The sequence below is a fragment of the Syngnathus floridae genome, chromosome 19 (genome assembly GCF_059516105.1).
Source record: "Syngnathus floridae isolate MCC-2025c chromosome 19, RoL_Sflo_1.0, whole genome shotgun sequence".
In the NCBI taxonomy this organism is placed as follows: Eukaryota; Metazoa; Chordata; class Actinopteri; order Syngnathiformes; family Syngnathidae; genus Syngnathus; species Syngnathus floridae.
The window spans coordinates 7,664,910-7,683,663 of NC_142431.1; the positions used below are offsets into that span (position 1 = coordinate 7,664,910).

The 18,754-nt window shown below is 45.9% G+C and overlaps 1 protein-coding gene across 7 annotated transcripts in view; it reads right to left on the reverse strand.

Annotated features, from left to right (window-relative positions):
• Positions 1 to 18,754, reverse strand: part of utrn (utrophin) — a 115,397-nt gene that overhangs the window by 88,499 nt on the left and 8,144 nt on the right. For all 7 annotated transcript variants that reach the window (XM_088361746.1, XM_088361748.1, XM_088361747.1 and 4 more), the window contains 41 exons: positions 14,647 to 14,708; positions 14,468 to 14,560; positions 13,984 to 14,061; positions 13,631 to 13,723; positions 13,400 to 13,572; positions 12,529 to 12,644; positions 12,276 to 12,442; positions 11,102 to 11,317; positions 10,791 to 10,972; positions 10,414 to 10,564; positions 10,210 to 10,329; positions 9,986 to 10,087; positions 9,806 to 9,913; positions 9,552 to 9,731; positions 9,314 to 9,477; positions 9,128 to 9,245; positions 8,966 to 9,053; positions 8,638 to 8,882; positions 8,398 to 8,557; positions 7,813 to 7,931; positions 7,123 to 7,260; positions 6,897 to 7,010; positions 6,616 to 6,771; positions 6,372 to 6,542; positions 5,825 to 6,025; positions 5,623 to 5,757; positions 5,039 to 5,188; positions 4,792 to 4,953; positions 4,596 to 4,727; positions 3,920 to 4,093; positions 3,671 to 3,826; positions 3,338 to 3,508; positions 2,808 to 2,987; positions 2,586 to 2,714; positions 2,351 to 2,521; positions 2,150 to 2,206; positions 1,919 to 2,062; positions 1,542 to 1,679; positions 1,379 to 1,465; positions 894 to 1,067; positions 650 to 822 (listed from right to left, as the gene is read on the reverse strand). In XM_088361746.1, coding sequence (XP_088217872.1) covers positions 650 to 822; positions 894 to 1,067; positions 1,379 to 1,465; positions 1,542 to 1,679; positions 1,919 to 2,062; positions 2,150 to 2,206; positions 2,351 to 2,521; positions 2,586 to 2,714; positions 2,808 to 2,987; positions 3,338 to 3,508; positions 3,671 to 3,826; positions 3,920 to 4,093; positions 4,596 to 4,727; positions 4,792 to 4,953; positions 5,039 to 5,188; positions 5,623 to 5,757; positions 5,825 to 6,025; positions 6,372 to 6,542; positions 6,616 to 6,771; positions 6,897 to 7,010; positions 7,123 to 7,260; positions 7,813 to 7,931; positions 8,398 to 8,557; positions 8,638 to 8,882; positions 8,966 to 9,053; positions 9,128 to 9,245; positions 9,314 to 9,477; positions 9,552 to 9,731; positions 9,806 to 9,913; positions 9,986 to 10,087; positions 10,210 to 10,329; positions 10,414 to 10,564; positions 10,791 to 10,972; positions 11,102 to 11,317; positions 12,276 to 12,442; positions 12,529 to 12,644; positions 13,400 to 13,572; positions 13,631 to 13,723; positions 13,984 to 14,061; positions 14,468 to 14,560; positions 14,647 to 14,708 — 5,848 coding nt within the window. The remainder of the gene's footprint in view (positions 1 to 649; positions 823 to 893; positions 1,068 to 1,378; positions 1,466 to 1,541; positions 1,680 to 1,918; positions 2,063 to 2,149; positions 2,207 to 2,350; positions 2,522 to 2,585; positions 2,715 to 2,807; positions 2,988 to 3,337; positions 3,509 to 3,670; positions 3,827 to 3,919; positions 4,094 to 4,595; positions 4,728 to 4,791; positions 4,954 to 5,038; positions 5,189 to 5,622; positions 5,758 to 5,824; positions 6,026 to 6,371; positions 6,543 to 6,615; positions 6,772 to 6,896; positions 7,011 to 7,122; positions 7,261 to 7,812; positions 7,932 to 8,397; positions 8,558 to 8,637; positions 8,883 to 8,965; positions 9,054 to 9,127; positions 9,246 to 9,313; positions 9,478 to 9,551; positions 9,732 to 9,805; positions 9,914 to 9,985; positions 10,088 to 10,209; positions 10,330 to 10,413; positions 10,565 to 10,790; positions 10,973 to 11,101; positions 11,318 to 12,275; positions 12,443 to 12,528; positions 12,645 to 13,399; positions 13,573 to 13,630; positions 13,724 to 13,983; positions 14,062 to 14,467; positions 14,561 to 14,646; positions 14,709 to 18,754) is intronic.

The following is an 18,754-nucleotide window of genomic DNA, read 5'->3' on the forward strand; positions in this document are numbered from 1 at the left end:
TTTGCTACGTTTCTCCATTTTCTGTTATCTCTGTTATTCTCTTATTTTCTTGTCTTTTCTTTTTTACCGCTTTTTTTATTTTTGTTCTTCATGCTACCGCTATTTTTATTTTTAACTTCGTGACAGGGGTTCTCTTTGGCATGGTGAGTTAAGTTCAGCATTTGCTTTAAAGATATCTGGCGCCATCTAGCGTTGTGAATGGGTATAATGTCTAGACCCCGAATGTAAGACGACCCCTACTTTTTCAGTCTTATTTCAATGCAAAAAACCACCGTCTTGTATTCAGGCCAATACGGTAAGTGTGAGAAATATTTTAAATCCACTTAAAAATAGGGAAACATCACTTAACTCCCCTCGTAGCGGAGAGCAGAAATTTGCATTCTGAATAAATCAACGGGGGGCTTCAACTGCCCGATTCTCGATGGTTTTATTTCCCGTAGTGCGGCAAATTTAATCGAGAGCAGTGAGGAAACGTTTTGGATGGATAACCTTATACGATGAACTCCATTTGTTTGGTTTTTAATGATGCCCCCAAGTTGGTGTGATTACTGTGAGATCACCTTATTGGTTCTGCTAATAGTATTTTTTTGCTTCCCTTTGTGACTCCGAGGCAATTAAATCTGTTCTGTTAGTGAGGTGGGAAGCTTACCCTTTCCGCTGGTTGTACATGCGGTTGAGGCGGTCCCACTCGGCGTTGAGTTGCGTGAGCGTGTCCTCCGTCTGGGAGACTTCAGCGGGCGACGCCTGCCGGATCGTGTCTGCTTGGCGCTCGCGGATTTCGGCCACCCGCTCACCCAGCTGCTCCAGGTTGTCGCTGATGGTCTGAAGGAAAGAGACCATTGATGTTACGCATAACAAATCACATCAATGAAATTCAATTACGCCGGACTGACCCTGAGCGTGTCCTCCTGGCTGGAGAAGTCTTCGTAGAGCCCCCCACTGAGCTCGGAGGAGTTGAGCAGTAGCTCGTTGTCGGCCATGGCCAGCAGCGTTTTGTTGACGTCCAGCAGGAAGCTTGATGGGCTCCGCGAAGAAAGGCGGCCTCTGTCCACCACTGACTGCACCTCCTGCAAGACATGCAGACAAAAAAAAAAAATAAATACCACCGTGGAGTTTGAACACACTAAGAGTTGTAAAAATTGGAGTTTGACCATATTTGTCATAATGTCATAATGTCAGTGTGCCTCAATCAAAAAGTGCCCTATTTGGTTTTCTAGTAATCACAGTCATATATTCTTTATCCTCTGCTGACTAATAGTAGTGTTGTACTGCCCCCTGGTGGCCACGACGGGCATACTAGAAAGAGACATTTAATGGTGCACTTAGTGTTTTCAGTTAGACTGAACTTGAATAAAAGCGATCTTCAAAATGAGCTCACCCGGGGCGGCATGTCTCTTATCTGTTGCGTGATCATGTGGGAAGACGAATCTAAATCGTGCTGCCTGCTTCTCAACACCCTCAACTCCTACAAACACAAACATACAAATTAAAAGCAGAACACAAAGGGTGACATTTAAAAAAAATAGGTGTATGTGTTTGACCTTGTGTGAGGAGTACTGGTTCTGGAGCCGGACCAGCAGGATCCTCAGTTCCTCCCTCTGGACCTCGTCAGACGTTTGCTGAAGCAGATCCTCTCCTCGTTTCAGCAGGTTTTCTACGCTGGCTTTCTCCCCGTCCATCTGGACACCAGACAAACCAGGAATGTTGAATCATAAGCTTGAAAGACTAAAGAGAAGAAACATTCCTTCCCAGGGCAATAACAGGCTTCCTGACTGGGACATTGACCTCGCTTCTGATAGGTCGGTTCAGCGCTACTAGCATGATTGGCGCCATAAACTTTGATAAGGAAGACTTTGTTTCGGCTGCGGCCTTCATAAAGGAAAACACATCCAAGTTCTCAGATCCAGTGCAATGCTACCTTGTCGTCAACGGAGATATTTGCAGGCTCCTGCTGCAGAGTCCTAAGCATGTCCTGGAGCTCGACCTGGAATTCCTGCATCCCGCTAGGGGGCGGGGCTTCAGTCTGAGTCTCCACAGAGGTCTCCAGGTCATGAAGAGCATGCTAAAGAAAATCAAAGTCTGGGAATGAATTCTGTTTTTTTGATGTACATTACAATGTTGAACTGTCAGTTTCAATCTGTAGTTGCACCTGCTGATGTACTTGCTGGCTCACGTCCAAACCTCCCGACTCCAAACAGGTAATCATCTGCGTGAAAAGATGAAAATTTTCAATATTCTAACATTTACCTCAACTATGTGTATGGTTGCAAGAGGGAGGAAATTTCCAGTGAATAGAGGCAAATCTCGAAAGTCGATTACAAATCAGGATTTATTTATTTATTTATTTTACCTGTGCGGTTTTGATGTGCTGTGAGACTTTGTTGAAGTTGCAATTGAGCTCGGCCAGTTTGGGCTCCACGACATCTCGGCAGGCGGTCCCACGACTGGTCATCAGGATGACGGCCTGGTCCCTCACGTTGTCCACGCGGATTCCCACGTCCTCCAATTCCTCCAGCATGTTCTGAGCATGATGGTTGGACGCCGTTTGCGCCCACCAAAATTGTGCACATTGAAAATGATTTTACCTTGATCACCTTCTCCCGCTCGGCCGGCTCCTGCCGCTCCGTCTCATCCAAGTGGATCTGCGTCTGGTAGAGCCACGTGCTGATGTGGGCCAGGTTTTCGTCAAAGATTTCCACCTCGTTCTGGTGGCTCTGTGTCAGCAGATAAGCTTGGTGAAGCAGCATGTGGCTCACGATTTTTTTTTTTTTCCCCTTTCTTTCAAAAATAATTATTGTCACACTGACCAGCACGGCACTGAGCCAGTCCTCGATCAACGTGCGCACTTGGCCCCAGGACTCGTTGAGGCCGCAGAGTTTGTCCTCCAGCTGCGTCTCGCTGCCCTCCACCAGCGCTTGCAGCGCGCCGCTGGTCTCCATGAGACCGGACAGCTCCAGCTGGCGGTGCTCGGACTCCTTCAAAAGGCCCTGGTGATGCCACCAACCGCAGTTTAGTCTTTTATTGTCATCATAAAAGCTATATCATGATAACGGTAGTAAAGCATGGAAGAAGCTCTCCTAAGCCTCCAACGAGCTTACGGTGCACCCTACTGGCTAAAAGAAGGGCTGCAGTGAAAGAAATTAATTAAATTAATTGATTTACCTTATATGATGTGACCTTGTTTTTTGCTTTTTATATATTCTCTTAAAAACCTTATAATGCAATAATAATAACAAATCATTTCTAGATATATGACAAGTGAAAATAATACTTTCTGAATAAAACTCAATACATAAAATAAATGAGGTCTTAATAATTAGTATGAGCATATTCTCACGTTGGCCCAGCCAATCTCTGCATCGATGTCTGCCGGCATGTCTCCGTTGCTGTTCTTCTGCTGGAGCGCAGCCTCGCTGGTGGTCAGCCACTCCTGCAGGGCGGCGCTCTCCTCGTGGAACTTCTGCGACAGGGACAAGGCTTTTTCTAAGTCCTGCTTGCCCTCTGTTACCTACAAGGAAAAAAAGAACGCACATTAGACAACAGGTTACAGTCATCGTTGGTGCCACTACAACTTCTGTTAGATGATTTAGCATTTCATAGCATTAAGCTAATTTTTTTTAAATGGACATTGTGGGTTTTCGCCTATTGGTGTGGGTTTGCTGTACTGTACCTGCGCCCCCAGGTCGTTGTAAAGCAGCTTGAGGGCAGTCAGCTGCTCGTCCATGGCTTTGGGGTTCTCCGTCTGCTGTTTCTGCACAATCTGCCGACCTGTTTTTATCACTGTTTCCACCTCAAGTTTCACCTCACTCAGCAGCTTGTACAGTTTCTGCACAGCCATGAGAAAGGGAAAAAAGTCAGAGATAACATGCACAATTTGTCAGGGTCCCCACTGGGCGAATACAAAGAATTCCTGTCTCACCATACAGCCATTGAGGTGGGGCTGGATCTTCTCCGGCTCCAAATTCCGGACATCTAGAACGTGGAGCTCGGCTTTGGCGCCATCCAGAACCCTCTTGCAGTCTAACATGCGCTGCTCAAAGTTAGCAGGCTTCTGGAACAGCTGGTACTTTGTGGAAATCTCACGTAGTTTCCTCTGCATTACAACAAAATAATAAGCAAGAAAAAACAATTTTATTTTACATATTAAATTGCTAAAGAATAAAAGCAACTAGGCGGCTCGGTGGCACACTGGGTAGCATGTCCGCCTCACAGTTAGGCGGGTGCGGGTTCGATTACACCGCCGGCCCTCCCTGTGTGGAGTTTGCATGTTCTCCCCTTGTCCGTGGGGGTTTTCTCCAGGCATTCCGGTTTTCTCCCACATCCTAAAAACATGCTTGGTAGGCCAATTGGGCACTCCAAATTGCCCCTAGGTGTGAGTGCGAGTGCGGATGGTTGTTCGTCTCTGCGTGCCCTGCGATTGGCTGGCAACCAGTTCAGGGTGTCCCCCGCCTACTGCCCGATGACGGCTGGGATAGGCTCCAGCACGCCCGCAACCCCCGTGGGGACAGAGCAGTACAGAAAATGGATGGATGGATAAAAAGATCTAAGAAGTTGACATGCAGTGCCAAGAAAACACCAGGAGAGGTCAGTGTTACCTGAAGCTGTTCCAGCATGGTGCCACCTTTGGCCGCTTTGCCATCGACGACCGGTGGTGGCAAGTTGGCCACGTTGCTCTTCCGCATCTCCTGCACCGTCACTTCGTGAGTTGCAATCTCGGCCCCGATATTCTTTTTAAAACACATCAAATTCAAAGCAGTCCAAATTTAAGACTGACTTCTACTGTGATATTACCTGCGCCTCCTGCGGAAGCTGGAAGGCATCGATGCGGTCGGTCAGGTAGGACGTGAGCGTGTGGTCCAGTTGAAAAAGCGACTCCTGGAGGGCTTGGAGAGCCTCGTCGTTCTCCTTCAGCGTCACGAGTTGGTGCTCCAGGCCCGTCTGCCTTTTGACAGCCTGCAAATGGGAGGTCAAGAGTTCATTCAAATTTGGCTCCTTTTGGTAGAAACGAGAAGAAAGTTGAGGTAAAAAAAAAGCTCACCTGATGGTTGAGTTGCTCATAGCGTGAATTAAACGCCTCGAGTTTCTCCCTGATGAGCTCATCCAGGATGCCGCCATCGATCAGCGTCTGACCAAGCTCTCGGATCTGTGTGCGGTTGTCTGCCGGATGACGGAGGACAGTCTCCAAACCCTGGCGAGCGATTGGACGAGCAAGTCGAGAGAGTGAGAAACACGCCAACGACATCGAGCAATGTTGAGAACAATAAGAACCGAAAAAAAGAATGATCAGCGTTTATATAAGTGAAATTCTTCAATGGATTTTTTTTTTTGTCTTCAAGAATCTTCATTATCTTTTGGAACAATGGCGAAGCACAGGATGAAGCACAGGGTGAAGCACAGTGTGACGCTAAGTGACTTTGACAGTGATGCTGCAGGCAGGCTACAGACATAGCAACCAGCCAGACACAGGCTGGGAGCTCGACACTCCACGAGAGCACAAAGACAAAAGTCTTGGGACACTCTTACTGGGACATTGTGGACAATTCTCGTGATTAAAGCGTTTTTGGATCAAGCAACAGACGGTTTTATTGAGACGGTGCGAGTGCGTCCGCCAGATGTTTGTACCTCGAGTGCTTCGTGAACCACCTCGGTGCTGTCTGGTAGACTCTCTGTGGCTTGGAGTTTCTCCTCCACGGTGTTGAGCCAGCCTTGCTCAATGTCCAAGAAGTGCAGCAGCTCCATCCAACATGACCACACCTCCTGCATGACATGCGACATTATACGGACTGTTTCAACGATGCCCAAGCAGATTGGCGGGCAGGTTCACCTCCAGGGTGTGGCACTTGCTCTTGAGGCGGTCGCAGAGCTTCTGGTAGTTCCCCAGAACGCCCTCCAGTTGTGTTGTCAGCCCTTGCCTGCCGCTTCCTCCGCCACCACCCAGGGGTGCCGTCCTGGACACCAACATGTTGATGCTGTCCTTCAGGATCTTTACTTTCACCTCCTTCTGTAGCACATCCTCTTTAGCCCTCTGTTAACACATGAGTCACAGTTTAATTATCTTTTTTTTTTTTTTTTTTTGCTGCTGCAACAGTTGTAAACAGGTTTACACTAAAATGCTAATTTCGCCAGCCTGTCTATGGCATTTCACATTGTGTTAGTTAAAGTCCCAATGATCATCGTCACACACACATAATTTTTATAGTCTTTGGTATGACCCGGCTGGGGTTAGAACCCACAACCTTCCAGTCTCAGGGCGGACACTCTACCACTAGGCCACTGAACTGATAGCATTAAGCTATTCTATTTTCGTAAAACAAAAAGTTATGGTTGAGTGAAAATGGTGTGTTCTCAGTTCAGTGTCACCACCCCGTCACCTTCATCTCATCCAGCGCCGTCTCGAGCTCCTCTGGACCCTTATACTCGAAGTCCCTCATTAGGAACTCCTCGTCCACTTGAGACATCCACTCCTGCATCTCCGCCAAGTCTTTCTTCAGGTTCACCTGTTTCTCCTGACTCTCTAACAAACGATCCTGCTGGCTCAGCAACTGCAAAATAGGTTGAAATTTGAAAAAAAATAAAATATCTGAAATCTCCACTTCCAACAAATAATAACCTTACCTGTTTCGAAAGCGATTCAAATCGACCTCTGAACTCTGCCGCCGTTTGCTGCTCCCACTTGGTCAGCCCCGGTATCGCGGCCGCATGCACAGCGCTCACATTCTCGTCCATCAGTTTCAATGCACCTTGCACCGACTCCATCTCGCTCACATTCTCCTGCATCAAAGTTGAACTTTTTTCAGATTGTTTTGTTTTTTAATTCTACAGTATTTTTTTAATGGCGATCTGGTACAAGTGATATGAATCGTGTCCGTTGTGGGTAACAAATGGATTCATCTGACCTTGCAGTGACTCAATTCTTCTTGTAAGCTGCGTGCGTCACTCGACCTCGTCGCATCTCGGGACAAAAGCTCCTGAACCGCCTCCAACCAATGTTCCACCTCCGTTATCCTCACCTGAAGGCAACATCACCAAATTATTCTACTTCAGTACAACAAACATCTTTGTCATGGCTTCAGGTGGGTCTGGAACCCAGATGATAATCATAAACAAGATGATCTCATCTACCTGATTGTCCTTCATGCTTCCCAGAATGCACTTGAGTGTTGCCAACTCCTCACGGGCCTTGGTGGACAGCTGAGTCCATCGTTGCTGTTCTGCAGGATGGGAGGCTTGCTGCATTTGTTCAATATCCAGACACAAACCCTTGAAAGGCAAAACAAAAATATATATTTTTTAAATTGTTAAAAATGAATCAAAATTACTTTAAATTAATTTAAACTGTTAATTTAATTGACTGGCTGCAATCAACCTATTTCACAAAAAATATATAGTTCCTTGATTTCAGTTACGCCAACTAGTAGTTTACAATTTTTATCTGCCTTAATTATTGTTTCACGAGACTCGATATTGTCATGTTCCCTTGACATTGAAATGCATGTTGCATATCAGGGCACAGTGCCCAGAATGTGACCCGACCGCCGCCATAACAAGAGCTCAGACTGAGCTGCATTCCAGCACAGGGTAAAAAGGACGAGGAGGGGGATAAAAAAAAAAGGGAGCTTGCTAAAAAAGGGGCAAAAGGGAAGCTGAGATAAAAAAAAAAAAAAGAAATCTGATTTGATACCTGTTTCCAAATGTAGTCCAGCAAATGAATACCCAAGTACAAATACCTGAGAGTCAAACTACTGACGCCAACAAACATGTACAAACATGATCCAAGGGTCCGATATTGTGCAGAATGAAGCGAGGGTTCACCTGCGCTCGCTGCACCGCCGCCTCGGTGGTGGCAACGTCGCTGATTCCTCGTCTGAGTGCGGTCAGCCTGGCCTCCAGCCCCTTCACCAGAAGAGATCGAGCCTGGATGGCCTCCAGAACTACAAATTGGAGCAACGTGTTAACGTGACATTCCTGCTTTTCCACCACTAGTGGGCAGCGAGATGTTTTGAGTCGTGTGCACGTGTTGTGGCGTTTCCCAGCCTGTTTTATGTTTGACAGCTTGTATATTTAACACAGCCCGTCATTACGCTGCTAAGGAAACAACATGAAACACAATCCCACGACATTCCTTCTACTCGTTTTCTTCACAACTTGTCTTCATTAGCAGATGATTTACATACAGTAAGTAGTCATGGGTAGTATTCATGAGGAGATTTTCTGTGGCTTTTATCCCACTTTTATCCAGAAGAAGGCAAAGAATGCAAGCACACACCTGGGCCCGAGGTCTCCAGGTCTCATGTTACAAAAGTCATTGTAGCGGAGAGCATGGCTTTCTTTCTTTTGTTTATTTAATTTTGGTAAGTTCCTGTTTGGGCTGTCAGGCAAAGTGTGATTTGGACTTACCTTGGCTGGCCTCCTGCTGTTTGATTTTTAGTCGCTCTAAGGTGGAGGCGTGATGGGCTGACACCACCGCAGTGTTGTCTTTTAAAGGAGGCAGCGACTCCACATCTGCACAAATCTGGTCCAACTGTGTACTCAATGCACTGAGGGGGACCAGTCGGGACTAAAGGGACACGCACCAGAAAACTTGGATTCCGTTTTTTTTTTGTTTACTACATCCGCCCCCCCATAAGATTGCTGTACCTGACATTCTTCACTCAGGTTTCGGAGTTGGTCACTGTCACACTTTTCTACTGCACAAGTGGTGTCCAGCCATCCATCAAGTTCATCCAAGACCCGATTCAGTTTGCCGAGCTCGGCTGACAGCGCCGTCAACCGAGTCTGGCCGTCAACTCGGTCGCGAGCCGCCTGCAGCTCCCCCGCGCAGGTGTCCAATTCGGTCTGGATCAGATCGATGTCGGCCCGCACGGAGTCCATATGCACGCCCTCTGAAGGCACACAAGAAAAAGTTTTATAGAAATTAAGATATAGAAAATGTGAAAAGATCAAATAAAATGAAATCATGACAAACCTCTCCCCAATTGCTCCATCAAGCCTCGACCTTCCTGGATGACTCCAGCAACGGCAGGCTCCTTCGCTTTGAATTCCATCTTGTGGGCCTAGAAAGTCCAAAGCTCATGTTTAACCGGTGCATTGCAACTTGTCACTTTCTTATCTTGCAGCCTCATCCAACCTTGAGCTTTTTCCGTAGCTCCTGGGGATCGCTTGTTGGTTGAGTGGCGGCTATCGCTTGAGCGGACGCCTTCCACTTTTTGATCCAGCCCAGATGGTCGGACAGTTTTACTTCAAATCTGCAAAGTCAGAAGATTACAGTGCGCTGTGAAGGCTAATTTCAAAATAAAAGCTTAGCCGTGCTTACCCCCTCCTGACTTCCATGTCCGTGTCCACCAATCGTTTCTTGGGAGGGGCGGGAGGGGCCAGCTCCTGGTCGGTGGCTGAATCGCCGGCAGCCATGGCGACTGTCGTCATGACGACCCGCTCATCCACCGGAGTCATCCCAGCGTCAGTCACAGCTTCCATTACCTTGGTTAAAGAGTGACTCCGTGAATGAGACAGAGCCGAAGACAAATGAAGCATTAATTAACAATATAAAAGACCTGGAAGGAGCAGTCCTCCAGCCTCTGCACCAGGTTGTCCCATCGATGGGCCAAATCTTCAGTGTCCGCCTCAATAGCAGCTCCGGCCTCGCCACTCCGTATTAACGACATCACATCCCGGCCAGCGTCAGAAAGTTGGTCGAGGGTCCTCCTCTTCTTTTCCATGTCCTCCTTAAGAATCTAAACATTTTCATAACATGGCAGTTAAAATCGAAAGCTGGGTAGGTGAGCTCCAATTCAAGCTTTTTACTTACAGCTAATTGGCGCACTTTTGCATTAATTTCACTCGTGTCCTTAAAAGTGCTCTGCTGCACTTCACACAAGACCTCTTCCCTTTCTTCCAACCATGCTCGGAATAAATTCTGCAGATGTGAAAGCAGAAATGGCTTTTAGAAAACACAATATGAAATAGAGATTGAATAAGGATGTTCTACCTGATCTGACACGAGTTGCTGCCACACCACAAAGACTTCTTGCAGCTTGTGCCACCTCTCCTCTGTCCAGCGACAAACAGCTGCCCAGCGTTCACCCAAAGACTAAACGAAAAATCTTAAATTATAAATAATCGGAGGAAAAAAATGGCCTTATATTGTGCCTCTAATCTGATTTTTAAAGAAACTACCACGCCTGAGGTAAAACAACCAATCAGGTAACTTACTTGAAGCTGCTCCTCCAGGGCAGCGGTGGCGCTCTCGCCGCTGTTCTCGTCCACCACAACCACCATGTGCGTGAGGGAGTTGACCTTCACCTGCTCTGCCTCCAGGTCATTCTGAAGCTCCTTTGACAACCAAAAATGTGTCATTAACTTCCAACAGAGATTACCAGTATGCTCTTTGCCCTTAAAAAAAATAAGTCTCTTTACTTTATGCTGTCCGATTTGTTCCTTATACTCCTCGATGTCTTTTGCCGGCGACTCCGTCTCGATCTTTCCGATGCGGTCTTCTGTCCGACTCAGCCAATCGGAAAGCTGCTGGAGCTGCTGCTGCTGGAGTTCCATTAGGACTTCATGGAGCCTAGAAGAGAAAGGTTGTCTTTGAAACATTTGACACATTGATAAGGGATTGACTGGCACAAGCCTCGGGGGGGGGGGCTCACCGCTTAGCAATTGTCACGTTCACATAGCTTGCAGCCTTGCACATTCCTCACAGTTGAAAGTCATAAACATCTCAGACTGATGACCTCAATCCCGCGGCGTATGTCCGCCAATCGTTAAAACGGCTTCAAAAGGTAAATCTTTACCTGGCTTGGCGGTCCATGCTGGCCACGCGTAGGCTCTCCCAGCGGGAATTCAGCAGGCTCATCTGCTCCCGTATTTCATCCTCCACCTCTTCTGACAGGCTACCCTGGGCGATCAGTTGATTGCCGGCTTGTAGCACATTGCCTACGCTGCTCTGGTGAGCCGTCAGCTCCATCATGAAGGCCTTACAAAAAACAGTCACAATTTGCCAGGGAAATTAGGAGAAGTCATTTTGTTAGGGGTTGCAAAAATTACAGGCTCAAGGCAAATCGTTATTTCAGACCATTCTATTTCATTTTTTGCCTCCTTTTACCTCGTGCGTATGAAACTGCTCTTTGACGCCCTCCACGTCGTCCATCACCTCGTCCTGGATCTGCAGGGCGTCCTCGGCCGACAGCAGCCAAGTCAGGACCTCCTCCAGGGTGGTCTGGTAGGTGTCCAAGTCGGCTTCCCCACGCTCCATCTCCCCTTCGAGCTGCGTCAGGGGGTCGGGGGTCTCTAGCTGGGAGCTTCTGCCAGTGTCCCTTAGCTGCATATTCACAAAAACACGACAGATATTTGACTGTCTATGAGCATTCAAATGCTAACAGCTGGATTAAGCTCAGGTCGATCTGTCAAATCTGCAAATTTATTTGAAATACTTATATTTATCATTATTATTACGTATATATGTATTATTATTATATTTAATAATATTAGTTAAGACTATATTTGTGTTTAGCTGGCAATTCCTCGACATTGCTTGTGCACAAAAGGTCTTGTAATATTATTATTAAAGAAAAAAAAAGCTGACTTTTTGTTTGCTTTGTCTTTCGAATTTGGTGATGTCTCATCAACCGCTGCCGAGTTTTAAAATAGAAGCATCGATTAAAGGAGGGAGAGGCCTGAAGCGACTGCTCTGAGGCATGCGGAGAGACCTGCAGTTGGACTAAGAAGTATGCGAGCCTATTATGGGATGCCGGGAGGTGGCTCCAGACTTGCAGGGCAGGTCAAGCCGCAATCGAGCCAGAAATTATCATGGTTGTCAAAAGTGCGAATTTGACATATCAGACATGAAGAAAGAAACGCAATTTGTTGAAATCTTTTGCATGCAGTCACAAGGCAATACTTTGCATCAAAGGTTGAAATGAGGGGTGGGCAACATTCCAGACAAAGAACCTCTATTCTGTCCTCCCGCATGGTTACAAAAGCAACGGCATGACGCATCACTTCCTGTGGCTGGGGGAAGCATGCCAGGAAAGTAACCCCCCCTCCAAACACACACCAATCAGATGCAATGAAAGTTTTCCAGCACTCCTTCCAGGTTGTCAAGTGTGAGGCTAGAAGCAATAAATAAAACTTACGAGGTGCTTTTGGGAGGTTCTGACAACACCGCAGATGTGATGATGTGATTATGGTGGGGGAACGCCCATACCCAACCAAAACTCAACAGCGTGACCTCGACACTTTACTGTGTAGAAGTATCAAAACAACCCGTCGAGAGTCACCTGTGCGCCGAGGCCCGCCCCCGAATCCTCGGCCTCCGCTTTGAATTTGCGCGGCAGCGTCTCCACTTCTCGGACGGCCTCCATGCTGATGTCTTTGGGCAGCGCGGCAAACAGCGACGTCACGTACAGGAGAATGGACTTCTTATCTGGCAACTGAACCGCCACATCTGCAAAAGATAGCATGACACCGTGAGAAGATGTCGTGAAATTTTGGATGTAAATTTTATGCTACAGTTCGGAAGGGCCACCTCACCTTCGGGATCCAGTAGCCTCTCGATAGCCAGCTGGTCTTTGGCTACAGTGAAGGCGTGCTCCAGACGCTCAATGGGCCTCATTCGGACCACACCGTCCCAACTGAATGCATTTGGCCTACAAAAGAAATTTATCACATTTAGAATGGACAGCATGAAGAGGAAAAGACTACGAGAAAGGAATGTACGGGATCGGTCATCCGCCTAAACCCTGGCCCGAGTCTAAACCAACACTGACCTTTCTCACAACTCAAAGTCCCAAGAGTGTGTGTGTTCAACAACGAGGGTTACAGAACTGTGAGGGGGAGGGGCTAACGAATACCCCGATGCTCAGCTTACTCGCTTTTTCTTACGTACACACAGAAGGGCAAGCATGCGCAAATACAAACAGGGCAGGTGTAAACAGAGTAAGTCAACATACACACACAGAAGAGGAGACCCAGCCCCCCACCTACGCCCGCTTCTTAAACTCCCCACAGCGGGCAATTTTGCATCTGATGGAAATAATATGCAAACAGACGTTTTTGTCCGTCACCATAAGTCTGACTTAACGTCATTTGCTTAAATAAGACTCCACCTGTTTTTATTCTTCAGTTGCTTTTGGTGCAAAACAGAATTGATATTTGAACACAAATGGTGCAGCAACACATGTGGGCAGACAAAATAATATAATATATATACAAATAAAATAAACTAGACAAACATTCTTTATCCTCTACGAAAAACAACCACTAACATGCGCTAAAAACTAATTACAGCTATCGGAATTTAAAAATACTAAAGTCAAAACAAAGAAAATATCAAATCAAAACTAGAGCAGGATCGAGGTGGATGAAGTTGCCATGACGGCGGCACTTTGGGCAGGCTCCTCACCTGAAGTGGTGCAGGATGGCGTTGAGAGCCAACCCGTCGGCCCAGCTGGTGGTGAAGTTTAGGACGTTGACCTCCGGGTAAGCGCGCGTGGACTGGCGCACCCAGCTGAGCAGGATCTTCTCGCTGTTGTTCTGTTGCAGGGTGGACATGACGTCCTTCATAATGTCTTTCACCTGTACAAATGAGGACGTTTGAAAGTCAGCATTCATATTTCAAGACGAGTGTGCTCACCTGCCAGTGAAGAATAATGCTCCAGATGAGTCCCAAAGTTAGCTTGTGATTGCCGTCAACGATGTCAGTCCCACCAATGTTTACCAGATCCACCTGAAAAAGATTAGCAGTGCAAGAAAAAGGAGTTAAAATTATAATGCATCGCTGCAGAGGTTTGAGCAAGATCATGTTTGACTTATTTGGCGAGGATCAAGACAGGTCATGTGTTTAGCTTGGTGACACCTCGCTCTACCGCAGCGTCCACCTTTCACCCCGTTTCTGTTTCCAATTAGCCTCATTCTTCCGCTTCGCTAGCATCTCTCGCACCATGTCCTTATATGTCTCCCACAAAACATTTGGCTCGAAACACTCACGTTATTCTGATGCAGAACTTGAAGCACTTTGTTAACGTTGTTGAGCGCGTGCACTCTGGTGAAACCTCGCTCTTTGATCTGAAGAATAAGAAACACGGCACAATCAAGGACGATTGATTCCAGTGCCGTACGGCGCCAGTCTTGCAACAATCATACGTGCGTTGGGAGGAAATGACACCAAATGGGACATTCAGAAAGAGACAGCGCTCACGAGCAAAGCAGTCTACTGAACAATGTGAGCTTCTACTTGATCAATGCCCTCAATTGGGAATTTATGGAAAGAATGGCGGGTTGAATTGCAAGCAGCTGCTTTTTAAAAGGCGTTACACTAACTGACAGAATTATAGCTTGATTGTTATTCCAGCGCCACAAGATTAAGCGTAGGAAGCGCAGATCCAACAGGTGCTTTCTGCAGCTGCAGGTATCAACTTGGAGATGGAATGGAAAGGGAAAAAAGAGCGGGAAGTTCAGATTGGCAACAGACCAGGGCGTGGCCAGTGAGGCCCTCCAGCAGGTCTAGCAGCTTCCTCCCATCCCTCAGATCAGAGAACATGTCCTTGATAGTCGTTTTACCCTCCTACAAAACATTCACACCACATCGTATATAAAATAAAATAAATTAAAGCAACAAATGTGTTTTGTCAATGACGGTACAATTGTTACCTTTGAGAACTGTGCATTTATCCACTTGGTGAATGTTTTCTTCTGCACCAAGTCGTGTTCGTCTGTGTGGGCAAAGGAGGGGGGGGCTGTTAATACATGAGTGTTAATTATCAAAGTTAAAAAAAGTCAAAGTCAGCTTTATTGTCAATTTCTCCACATGTCAAAGACACACAAAGAAACCGAAATTTCGTTCCCCGCTATCCGACGGTGACAAGACATGGCCAACAATAGACAATCAACTAAACAAGTAAACAACAGCGTGCTGAATAAATAATGAATCAATAACACAACAAATAAATAAGAGGAGCAAAAAGGAGCAAGTGAGCGTACAGCAGACATTCCAGAAAATAGCGCAACAGTGCCGCACGCTACGCAGAAGGGGGTAGCAAGTTCAGGGTCCTAACAGCCTGGAGAATGAAGCTGTTGGCGAGTCTGGTGGTGCGGGAGCGCAGGCTCCTGTACCTCTTCCCAGAGGGCAGACGGTCAAACAGAGTGAGCTGGGTGACTCACATCACTCACAATCGCGGTTGCCTTGCGGGTGAGATGGGAGGTGTAAATGTCCTTTATAATTTATAAAATTATAGTCATTTTATATATATATATATATATATATATATATATATATAGTATATATATAGTATAGTATAGTATAGTATATAATATATATATATAGTATATATATATACCGTATTTGCAGGTGTATAAGTCGACCCCCTAAAATTCGACGGAAATTAACAATTTTATGATATATCCTTTGTATAAGTCGAGCTCAATTGTTGCATTATATTAAACTTCAAAATTCAATCAGAAATATGCGAAATTTATTGACGAAATGTGTTCAAATTCGCGAGTTTGTAGCGAGCGATCTATACGCCACTTTAAATATTATTTACTTCATGACCCTGTGATATTACGTGCCGAGAGAGACTAACAACAATGAACACTCTTAGAAACTGGTTTATTTTTAGTTAAGAAACAACAAATTATAATTATAAAGTCATTGCCGGTACATAGAGTTCAAAATTCGTCTTCATCATCGCTATTTCCGAAAAGCGTTTGGCGAATATTTTCTAAGTGCCAACGGCTCTTGCGCCATAAAGAGTCCGCCTCGGCTGGTTCCCCATGTCGGCCAGAACAAGTGAAAATTTGGCCTCTTCCCCTGGAAGTCTGGCCAAGTTTGGCGAATATTTTCTAAGTGCCAACAACTCAACCGCCGTAAAGTGTTCGCCTCGGCTGGTTCCCCATGTCGGCCACCACAAGTGAAAATTCAGCCTCTTCCCCTGGAAGTCTGGCCAAGTTTGGCAAATATTTTCAAAGTGCGAACGACTCAACCGCCGTAAAGTGTCCGCCTCGGCTGGTTCCCCGTGTCGGCCACCACAAGTGAAAATTCGGCCTCTTCCCCTGGAAGTCCGGCCAAGTTTGGCGAATATTTTCTAAGTGCCAACGACTCAACCGTCGTAAAGTGTCCGCCTCGGCTGGTTCCCCATGTCGGCCACCACAAGTGAAAATTCGGCCTCTTCCCCTGGAAGTCTGGCCAAGTTTGGCGAATATTTTCAAAGTGCGAACGACTCAACCGCCGTAAAGTGTCTGCCTCGGCTGGTTCCCCATGTCGGCCACCACAAGTGAAAATTCGGCCTCTTCCCCTGGAAGTCCGGCCAAGTTTGGCGAATATTTTCTAAGTGCCAACGACTCAACCGCCGTAAAGTGTCCGCCTCGGCTGGTTCCCCGTGTCGGCCACCACAAGTGAAAATTCGGCCTCTTCCCCTGGAAGTCAGGCGAATATTTTCTAAGTGCCAACGACATTCATTTAGACATGGCGATTGAATGTTTACGTACCGGTAGTTATTGTCGTTGCTTGACGCGCGATGACTCGCACATTCGCTCAATACCCAGTACTTCCCCCTAGCAGTCATCGTCGCTGCCTGGCTTTCGATGTCCGTTATTGAGGTGAGAATATTTGAAATTGTTGCTGAGGATGCTGTTAATGCGACGAACGCTTTATAATGATTCAGTTTCTCGCTGTTTGATGAGCCTGACGGACGCACACCCACACACAAGGAGATGCATGAGAAACGGCCTTGGTTACCATCACATTTGAAGCGATGAATACGAAGTTAAATTTTATGACTCGGTGTATAAGTCGAGGTCGATTTTTTTCGGTCGATTTTGGATCGAAAAAGGTCGACTAATACACCGGCAAATACGGTATATATAGTATATATATATAACCACATAGTATGTCCCTAATTAATTTCAAGACATAAAAGCTCCAGCCTGAAATAAAAGGGCACATTAAGAGGACGCTATTAGTGGTGAATAACCACTAATTCTTTAGACCGGAAAAAGCTATTTTGTGTGCCTTTACTTCTGTTTAATTGAATCCGTCCTGTGCAGAAGAAAAAGAAAAAAAAGTCAATTAAGTTGTGCGTGGAGAAAAAAAAAAAGCTCTTCACAGAGGGGAAAGAAAAAAAAGTGTGTGTGAGATTAAGTGCTGCTGTCATGACACACCACCAAGAAGCGAACAAAAGGTCAAAGGTTATGATCACCAGACCCTGCAGTTGTCTGCTTCTTTGTGGCCGCTGGCTGGAAAAATAATTGTGGACGCCACCAATATAAATAGTTAATAATTAGTTAATAAAGCTCCATTTTGTCGATGCAAATGTGTTGTACAGTCTCTGCGCTGCCCCGATGGCCAACCAGGAAGTCGAGATTGCATCAATGCGGCGTAATCCCACTGGTGTATTCCCACGGCTCACTTGGCACACACGCGTCTGCAGTTTACTGGACGTACCCAGCGTTTCCGTTGACACGGCAACTTTTTAGCTGTGCGTGTAACACTAGCGGAATGTTTGCATGTCGATAATTTCGATCTAGGGACAAATTGGAGTGACGTCGCCGAAATGAGAAAGGACCTTCAACGTCAGGGGTCGGGAACCTATGGCTCGTGAGCCAGATATGGCTCTTTTGGTGACTGCGTCTGGCTCGCGGACAAATCTGACATTTGTTTACACAATTGAAGTCATAAATAATTTTGTTATATTATCAAAGTAAAAAATAGAAAAACTGATATCAAAATGTTAAATTAGCTTTCAAAATATGAAATATGATCACGTGCAATCCATCCCATCTGTTTTCTATCGCTGAAATCCACGATTGCATCATATCAGCCAATCCCAGCTGCCCTTCGGTGTACAGAAGGGTGATGCCAGGTTGGACAAAAAAAGTGCGATTTATATTAGACAATACGGGGTCGTGAGAGGTAAAATTTGATCCGCTTTATTTGAAATTTCAGCTAGCTAGCTGGTGTGTGCCAGACAAGCAAGAAAGATGGCGAAGAGAAAAAAAGATGACGATTACCAAACGTTTCAGAGTGAATGGACCGAAGAATACGCATTTGTGGAGAGAGGAGGCTCTGCTACGTGCCTCATATGCAATGACAAAATTGCATCCATGAAACGCTCCAATATCAAGCGCCACTTTAAGACACAACATGCTACATTTGCAAACAAATACCCAGCTGGGGACAGCAGAAAGAAACCGTGTCAAGAGCTCCAGAGGAAAGTCCAAGCTAGTCAACAGCAACTCCATGTATGGCCCAGACAAGGTGACTTTAATTCAGTTAGTTTTGCTGGCATGAGCAATTGTGAGGAACGGAAAGCCATTCACTGATAGCGAGTATTTCAACATTTACCGTAATTTCCGGACGATAAGTCGCGTTTATTTTCATAGTTTGGGTGGGGGGGCGACTTATACTCAGGAGCGACTTATGTTTTTTTCACAAATATTTACTTGATCATTAAGACATCACTTACGCACAAGTACAGTTGACCACTTCCCATGTTATTTTTAGTATAGTTGATCACTTCACATGCTTTTATATCTTTATCTTGAACATATTCGAAACATAAAAAATTGAGAAAACATCAAATAAAGCAATTAACACTTTAAAGCACCATATCCAAGTCCACTGTCTGCTGTATGTACACTTGCTCCATTTCTGCTCCTCTTATATTTATTATTATTGATTATTATTTGCTTATTTATCATTTATTCAACACTCTTATTTATTCATTGTTTGTGCCTTCTAGTTTTTTTTTTTTGTGTTGCT